General features: G+C 35.6%; 1 protein-coding gene across 1 annotated transcript; it reads left to right on the top strand.

Annotated features, from left to right (window-relative positions):
- Positions 1-4030: 4030 nt before the first annotated feature.
- On the top strand, positions 4031-8238 carry MCEE (methylmalonyl CoA epimerase; the record flags this gene model as incomplete). Its single annotated transcript, XM_010010338.1, has 2 exons — positions 4031-4371; positions 7669-8238. Coding segments are annotated over 2 exons (494 nt in total), but the record flags the coding sequence as incomplete, so codon positions are not given.
- Positions 8239-9791: the final 1553 nt, after the last annotated feature.

The raw sequence follows: 9791 nt of genomic DNA on the forward strand, positions 1-9791 counted from the left end.
GTGGGATACCAGGAATGAAAACACCTTTGTATAATTACACTTTGATGGAAGAAACCAGGGCTGCAGTAAAGTGACACTCAGTTTCTAGGAACTATGGAACCCATACAATTCCCAAAAAAACATCTGCACAGAGCACTTTGGATGGTCTAAGCCTTGTTGGCTGACCAAATTTCCAAGATGCTCATGCCACCTTGAAATTGTTGGGGTTTAAGAATGGGCACACAGCTCCCATATGCCGGATTCCCTATGACAAGAACAGCCTCTTTATGCCTGGCAGTTTTTCTCAACCTGAAGTGGCTGACAACAGAGCAGTGCCCAGTGACAAGGTTCTTCTTACTGTGACCCACAGTTGTATAACCTCCCCATAGAGAACATGAATGCAGTTGGATTTGGCTTGTGTTTCATGACTTAGCCAAGTAAGTCAATGATCACTGCCCCATATAGGAGCAAAAGCCTATGAATAAACATTTGAAGGAAGAGGATCTCATTTTATGGGGTACGTCAGATTTGTTACTTCACGTTCATAATCTGCTCTGTTACAGAATGTAAACCTCCACTGGTACAACTGTGCATGTTTAGACTGATGTGCATAATATTAGTAGATCAGTAAACCATTAATAGAATAAAACCCAAATAAATTAATTTAAAAATATACTTCAAATGAAGCTGAAGAAGGTGACATACATTCTGCAGTATCACTGAGACTAGGAAGCCAGCAATTGCATATGAGAGTAGGGTCAGCTGAACCTTCTCAAAAGGACAAATTCAGATTTGGCTGTCAGTGTTTGAAAAAGAAGTTCTTAAAAAAACCCAAGTAGGGCAAATGCTGTATATACCTGAAGAAGCCACTGCATGTGTGAATTTGGTCAGCATATGCAAGTTTTTCAAGCAGGGCACATACTTGGATAGATGTGTTAGTCAGAATATTCACTTGCTTCAAAAGAAGCAGAGAAAGTATTTTTTTTAACGTTGGAGAAAGTTAAGAATTACTTGAATAATTCTGTAAGTCAGTGGAGAAATACTTTTGTGATTGAAGAATTTAGCCACAACAGTTAACAGGATTAGTTTTTTGATATATGCGTAAATATAAATGCATATATGCTTCCTGAAACACGGAAGTGATAGGGTTTCCATCTGAAGTTTTCTGAAAAGCTTTCTTTTTCACTGCAGTCATCTTTTGATTACTGGGTTAGAAGAAGATGAGAATTTTAAGTAACTAACCTATAATAGTTACTAATCTATATAATACAAGAAAAGCACAAATGGTTTTTGTTTAATCTCAGACAATTCATACTGGTAATTATGGGTTTAAAATGAAAGCTCTATATACATATGACTAGAGCTAGGGTAAATTCACAAGACTTCTAGAATAAAGTAAAAAAACCCCCACTAAACCTGCAGAAAATTCCACTGCCCCTACATACTCAGAGGAAAAATATATAGAGTTCTACCACCCAATCCATAACTAAGTGAGAGGAGGAAATAGATACATAAAGTAATATTGTCGTATGGGTGGGCATTTCAGTATCTTTGACTTTATAAGAATTCTAGAAATATACTTCACTTTTTCAGTCTATTATCTTTCCAGGATACCATACTGCAAGAATCAAACATTTCTTAGTCAGAACACAACAGAAGTAGCATTTTCTATTCTTTTAGCTCTTGCTTCAGTAATAACTGAGGAACAGTCTGTGTCTCTAATTTCTGTCAATTTACTTGAAAATAGACAAAATGTAAATTAAAATATAATAGCCATGTAGTCATACACCCTGTGTGAAGTACAGCAAGAATTACAGATGGGAGAAAATATGGGAGGAATCCTAGCCTTTCCCATCCATACAGATTGCCTGAAAAATCTGTATTAGTAGTCATTGCCACTGAACTGTGGTCTGTTAATATTTAGAAGGAATGAAATAATATAAGGCTGTAGGAAACACAATAAATGATATAGTAAGTGATCTTTATCTTTCAAAGGATATTTCTGTTTTGGAGAATACAGACCTGTAGGTGGAAGAGAATCTCTTGCTTCAGCAAGAATTGAATCAGGTTTTCTGTGTAGAAGGTGCTAGAGTATTAAAAAGTTGACAAGTACTTGGAAATATTGCTTTACTGTGCCAGTATGATAGCCTAAAGGTAACCAGTGAAAAAGAATCCCGTAGAACTTCTGTCTGTAATGAAGGAGATGAAAGGATGTACTGTGGGAAGGCTGACAAAAAATACTCCGGGGCAGTCACTTGCAGAACTGGGCAAGTTTCTGGAAATACTTAAAGAAATGTTGATTTAGTATTACCAAAAGATTCTGAAGAGACTTACCTTTGTGGTACTACGTCTTTGGAAGTACGTACATTGCAGTTGCAATTTCGAGTCTCAAATACACACAAGCACTTCTTCCTCCATCACAGCACAATGCTCAGAAAGGCTTAAATTCAAGGACTGCATTAGTTGTCTTAACTGATGGTTGTGGAGTCTTGAATTCCTGTGAAGTGGCAGTTCTCAATTTCATTCAGTGAAGCTAGCAGATTAATTACAGCTACTGATAACCTTACAATTACTACTAACCTTACAGAGTACAAAGAGTCTGGGAAAATGCAAGCCAGGCTATCCTCACTATATTGCAAAGCAGCCAGAATCTCAGTGCATCCTTGGCACAATCTCTTAGCAAAATAGCACGTTTGTGACTTTAAAGCTAAGAATGACTCAAAGTCTTCCAAAAATGCTGAGATGCCTCTAGCTTGGTCTTGAGGCACTGGGAACTCTGACATGGCCTAAAGCAAACTGGCATGAAATTAAAATGCAATTTTTATGAATGTATCCCTTTATCTAATTCTAATTCTGGTGCTAGAAACAACTGATATGATCACAATTTCTCCCCTAACCTCTCCATATTCTAGTACTCTGACAGATTAGTTTTTAATGTAATTAATTTGTAAGTATCCTCATTTTAGATCTTTTTCTCAGCGATGTTTGTTTTTTTTTCTAACAAGGAACCCTAGAACTATTTGTGAGCAACACAGCAATTTGACACAGATAGTACGAAGTTCAGTACTGCCTTGTCAGAGCAGTCAGGGAAGAGTTCTGGAGATATCTGAGTAGGTTTTCACGACACCGAGTTTCCCCGTAACTTCTCCATCTTTAGTGTACATGTTAGCCCTTACATTTGTGTCATATGGTCATCCAGTATTATTTATAATTAGGTTTTTGTTTACCATGAGCCAAATCATATTCTTTTTCTTTTGTAAGTCACACTGTAGTCAGTGGCACTTGTTACATTTAAATAGCTATTATGATTTTAACCTTTACAGGTGATCTTCAATATTATTATTGGTCAGTTGGCCACGATATTGTTCACAGTACTTGGAACTGAAATATTTCTAAGCATCTTGAAACAGATCAGTGAAACAAAGTATAAGACCTGTATGGCACCTGAAAGGTAAGAAGGGCAAATGACTTGACTTAATCATCTGAGAAAGAGGAAGTAAGAAATTGGGAGATTTTTGGATTCCTTAAGCTTCAGCTGCAACATGACATTTCTTTCCTTGCTAGAGTTAATTCTGACAGCTGAGAACTCAGGTCCCTTCTTTACCTTCTAGATCTTGCAGTATCACTTCTGTCCAAGGTTTTGTCTAGGTTTTATTATTTATTTGTTATGATTTCTAGATGTATAGGCATACATCAGTTCTTTCTCTATTTTGTAAGAGTTTCTGAAGAAACCAGAAGTCACTTTTAAGTACATTATACAGTTGAACATCACATTTGGCCATGTATTCCTCTTTTTAACAGGCATGTGTAAGCATTTACATCAAATTTGTGTTTGGTTTTAGTTTTGTTTTTTATACTTCAGAATCATTTCATAGTCTCTGAAAAAAAATAATTAATTGAACTGTTAGTATTACAGTAAAATTCTGTCCATGGTCTCAGCTTTGCACACTGGTGTGCTTATGGCATAGGAGTTACACAGGTCTCAGTAAGATAGAGTAGATATCGATACTTTCTCAAAAACATTGTATCTGTGCTATTCGCTTTTTTTCAGGGCTTCTTACCAGATTACAGACTTCAGCTACCACAACACGAACTCTATTACCATCCAGTTCCTATTCTCAAAACATTCCAAGCTGTTTGTGGAAACTGGGCCGACTTAATCACGTAGCAATTGCAGTACCTGATCTGGAGAAAGCTCAGTCCTTGTATAAAGATGTGTTAGGAGCACAGGTTAGCGACACTGTTGCTCTTCCTGAACATGGTGTCTACACTGTTTTTGTGGAGCTGGGAAATACCAAGCTGGAACTTCTACATCCTTTAGGAGAAGAGAGTCCCATTGCAAGCTTTCTGCAAAAAAACAAGATTGGAGGAATGCATCATATCTGCATTGAGGTATTTTAACACAATGTATCATGCAATAAGATAGAGATATATATGCCTAATTTTTTCATAAGTTTGACCTGTCAAGATCTGTCAAGAACAAATACATAAAACTGTCATATTTATGAGAATTTATATAGCATAAGAAGTCTTAAATATTACTTTTTTTCCATTTTGGAAACCACATGAGCTATGTGATATTTTTTTCCTCTCTTAGGCTATAAAGATTAAACTGGGGAGAGGAGGGATAAACATCCAGTGTGGAAGGTGGACAAGCCCAAGGGCTTGTGAAGAGTCTTTGACAGGTGTGAACTTCCTGATGTAGAAAGGACACACTGGAAAAAGATGCATTTTTAAGTTTAAGCTAAGGCATAGATCTAGATTTTCAGAAGTTTCTTTCTGGGTGATATTTAGTTGATAATTTTATACAGAAGTCAAGAAAGATTGACAGTTGTACTTACCAAACAGCAGTAAAGTCGCCCGAGTTCCTTCTGTTCTGTTCTTCCTTGTCCATCAGAGAGATTGGTCTGGAAGTACACAAGATGTAAAGGTGCTGGTAAAGTACTTATCTTACAAGTATACTTTAGTGTAGATGTTTGATGCAGTTTCATGCTGCTGCCTATGATGTATGTTTTTAATATTTTACAGATCTGAGTCTTGCAAACTTTATTATTTCATGCAAAGTGTAATAATAAAAAGTAATGGGATTATTGATGTAAAAATTGTTTTCAGAACACATCTATGATGACCAGTGTTTGCAGTTGCATGCTTTCTTTGAGAACTGATAAATTTTGCATACACACAGGCACCACAGATTTTCTTACATTGTTTGACTATTTGCAGATAGTCAAGAATAAGAAAATTAATTCTGTTTAAATCGACCCTAAATTATATTGCTAGGCAGGTCTGCTATAGAAATGTTTCGACCTCAGCTGAACTTAGGAAATGGGGAATATAGAAGAAAGAAGCAAGTGGCAAAGAAAGAAGCCAAAGAAACCCCTCCAGTCCTCTGTAAAACCAGTGGACTGATTTACAGGTACAGAGAAAGAACTTGTAGGCGTTTCTCAGCAAAACTGGCTCAAGACTCCCAAGACTTTCAAATATATGCAATCCCTTTTAAGATGTTTCAAGAAATATTTTTTACAGCTGAAATAGTTCTATGTAGATCTCCATCTTGTATGAGAGATGATCTTGTTGCATATAAACCAAAGATGGCTGTCAAGGGAGGTCATACAGCTAGTTATGAAACTTGAGAAGAATGGAACATGTTAATTATACCAGGTTGGACAACATATAAGTGTTGTGTTAAAAAAGAAAATTTATAACTGTATACAGTAGGTCAAGCAAGCCAGGAGTCATAATCTAGCAGTTCATTTCTATTAATGGGGTGAGCTAGTGCTGCTTGCAGCCATATTTTCCTAAATGAAGTCTTGTAAATCACTAATAGATTATCAGGCTGGAGAGGGGAAGATTGTCCTAAGTCTCTTATGTTTGTCTCCATGTAAAAACAAATGGAAGATTATAGACTAATTTACATAGAGAAGAAAGCTATCCATTGTTGACCTGCTGTTTAAGTGGGACTGAAAACCACTACCGTAGTCGATCAAAAAGTTATTAACCTCCCTCCTCCAATTTTCTGTTCTTCTCAGAATGGAAAATCTTACAATTTCAAAGATATGTCATCTTCTGAAGCTGAGCAAAAATAGTTTTCAGAAAAACTATAAAATAACTTCAGTGTTAATTGATTGTTCCTCTGAAATAAAAGAAATATTTTGTAGAACTATCTCTCTATGAACAATATTATTGCAAAAAGCTGAATTGTAAAAACTCTTTCCGTACTGGAGAGGAAGCCTGAGAAGTTTATCAAAATGTGCTTTTTGTTTCTTCCTTCTCTCTTACTATTCAAAGAAAAATTTCAGACAGAGGTTTTGCTAGGGTGTTTCGGACAAAATAAGCATTCTAAGAAGAAATTAGATTATTCCTGACCAGCCATAATTGAATTTAGTACCTGTAATGAAAGCATGATGGGCTCTTGTAGAATAAGAGAGAAATCTGATTGTGTTACTGTCCTACCATGGATGCATCAACAGGCTTTCCACTGTTTACTCTCACTGCTTCCTCAGGATGCAGTGATTCATTCCAGCTGAGCCCAGACATAGTTCTGGCCATCTCTGCAAGACAGGAGCAGCAGCTGCAGTAGCTTTTCTGCTTGGGGAAACAAGCTGGAGGGGGCTGTGGCACACATGACGTGCTGGTTTATTTTAGATGAAACTTGACAGTCACTTTTTTTTTTAGCAGACTGGTAGTTCTGTGTAGGAAGAACTGTAGCAAGTTCAGAATTTTCATGAACAGAACTGCTGCAAATGAGTAGGAATTAACTGATGTCTGTTCCTCTGAATTAAAGCTAGGTATTTCCTTCTTCCCTACAATGGCATCATGCAAGCTTATTCACCAAGTTATGTCCAAGATGCCTCAGTCTTGGAAAATAGCAATGCTATTATTTTAATTCGAGGTTGTTATTGGTTATTGAATCTTGGATTTGCTAAACCAAGTGCTAATTTTATTATTTCAAAGAATGAATGCATTTATGGTTTGGGAAAATTCAAATTTCATCTGATGACATGACAGCAGACTTAAGATCACATTACGCCGCATAGACATGGTTTTGTTAATTACACATTTCTGCAGGAAACTGTACTGAAATATGTTAAAAGCTATGATTATAATTGAGCTCAATAGGAAAACAGGTCATATTCTGGGTATGTTTCTTATAATTCTGAGGCTTTCTTAGTAACCTTTATGAAGCTTAACCTACTCAGAAGGAAGATAGATAGATCTAAAAGAGGTTTTCCTTTTACCTTCTGCCTATTGCCCTCCGTTTTACCAGCATCTAATGAGTTCTGTCATCAATTAGACAGAGAGGCATTCTTTAGTTATTGATAGTTTGAAAGCAGTATGATCTTGGTAATAGTAATGCAGACTTCAGATTATTTATGGAGTCCGTATAAAGTAACAATATAAAATAACCAGTGGGCTTTGTGCATGAGTGCTTCTTCATTTAATAATTTCTTAAATATAGCACATTCTATTTAAACAATATTTTATAAAATCTTCAAACAAATGAAAACTTCTGTAGGTTTTTTAAGACTATATGTTTTCAAACTTTTATAATTTAATTTATTTTCATAATTATATTAGAATTTAGAAATAACATTTTAGTAAGGAATTACGCTATTGTTCCTAATTGTAGAATCTGCATAATACAGTGTAACATGTTAATTTGTCTGAACTGTATTTTTCTTTTATAAGGTTGATGACATAAAAGTGGCTATGACAGAACTGAAGAAAAATAAGATACGAATATTGAGTGAAGAGCCAAAAATAGGTGCACATGGCAAACCTGTGATTTTTCTTCACCCTAAAGATTGCCATGGAGTCCTTGTGGAACTTGAGCAAGCTTGAACTGTAATATTCATAAATAAAACAATAGATTAGCCGTGAAGTTACTGAGCTGGTGCTGGGAATATTGATGTGATATTTACTCTTTACAAGTTCACTGTAGTTGCCATGTATTAAGTAGAGCTTTTGTGTACTGAAATTGTGCTACAGATTTAGGGGTTTTTTTTGATGTTGATCTGATTTTCAGAATTAATATTTACATTTTTTGAATTCTTTGTGATTCTAGAGACAAACACATAAGCCAAGTAGTAATTTATGTTCTGTTGCCTCGTGTTTGCAGCACGATTTTACCTCTATAACCACAGAAACTGTACAATTTCTGGGTCAACCCACATTATTTTGTTCTACATTTCAGAGCAGAGACCCACTTCTCAGTGACAACGATATAGCTTAGATATTCACCTTAGAAATAAAAGAAAAATGAACATTGTATTTTCTGTTTTCACCATTCGCCATCTGTGCTTCTGATTGATTGATTGGTTCATGCAATAAAAAAAATCCTTATGTTATTGTGTGGGTGTCTGCAATCAGTAAATAAGTTTTCTTTGGCATAACAACTACTGCCAGGGAAGTTAGCATGCATACATCATCATTTAGTTGTTTTATGAACTCTGTGGTTATGCAGACAATTCAAGAAAAGTACCTGAAGAATTATTTGCCTGAAATGTATTTCAGACGGTAATGTACTTGTCTTTTTTTTTTTTTTTTTCAGGTATTGAATATTTGGTTTTTAAGCTTTAGCCATACAAAGGTATCTGGGACAGACCTGAACAAATAGTGTTAATCTTTTAACTTATTTTATAAATATGGTTTTCCTATGCAAAAGCACTTGCAAAATCAGTGGCAAACACAATCCGTGTAAGTCTTGGTTATGAACACTGTCTTTAACATCAGAGAGTGTGCCAGTATGCTCGTGTTTCTGACAGGCTGCAGTCGCAGTTTATTGACTTATTCATGGGCAGTTTTCACTTTATTGGTGTACTACACAAGCAGTACTTGTCCTGATACTTTCTTTTATAGGTTTGCTTTGACATGTCAGCTATAGAAATTAAAGACTTGCTGTTTCTCTCTCTATTAATCCCTACAAGTCATATTTTTTTCTAGCTGGACCACAATCTGGATTTTATATTTTGCTACACTTCTGCATATACAGTGAATAGCTTCAGATTGATATGAAATAAGTTCATTTCAGTCTAAGAGAATTTTTATTTAATGTAAATAAAATTATTCGTGTTCTATGTGATGTTTGCTACAACAAAACACAAGTATAACATTCACCTGAAATTTAAACAGGGCTTAAAAGATATTGATGCTCCCTCACGAATTTTACTTCTGGAAAAATCTCTGCAAAGCCATCCATTTTTTCAACAATATTGTTTTGTACTCAAAACAAATACTCCTGCCATATTTTAAGAAAAATACAGTCTTTCACAGGGTTCCTGCATTTCATCAAATCACTGTTTAGAGCGTAGTTTGTGATCTAAATTCTAACTTGTTTGAATTTAGAAATCTTAAGGCTCATGATGGAAAAGCAGGGTGATTTGATATTCCTGAAATATGATTCTGCCATTCTAGGAGACATTCTACCAGCAAAGCTGCTTTTGTCTTTCTGTTCTTTCAGAGATGGGGAAGCATCTTTTCTACAAAAAAATGCACAGGAATATCAAGATTAGAAGCCTCACTAGTTACATGTCAAGATAATCAAAGACAAGTCTTTGAACCTAATACCCTTAGATTTGTGCAACAGAAAACAGGGCAGTTTTCCCTAGGTTCATACTCCATTTCTTTGTCCTGTCTGAAGGAGGTGGAATTTTGTGTGTGACATCTGGCAATACACTCACAGTAGTGGCTTGATACACTGTGAGGGAATGGACGTTTTGAGTAAACAATATTTCACTTGCCTCCTTGTGCTCCCCATCTGATTAACAGAAAGAGACTTGTAATGCTTTTTCCTGACTGTAGCGGGATTACTT

This window comes from Nestor notabilis, unplaced genomic scaffold (genome assembly GCF_000696875.1).
Source record: "Nestor notabilis isolate BGI_N333 unplaced genomic scaffold, ASM69687v1 scaffold10852, whole genome shotgun sequence".
Classification (NCBI taxonomy): Eukaryota; Metazoa; Chordata; class Aves; order Psittaciformes; family Psittacidae; genus Nestor; species Nestor notabilis.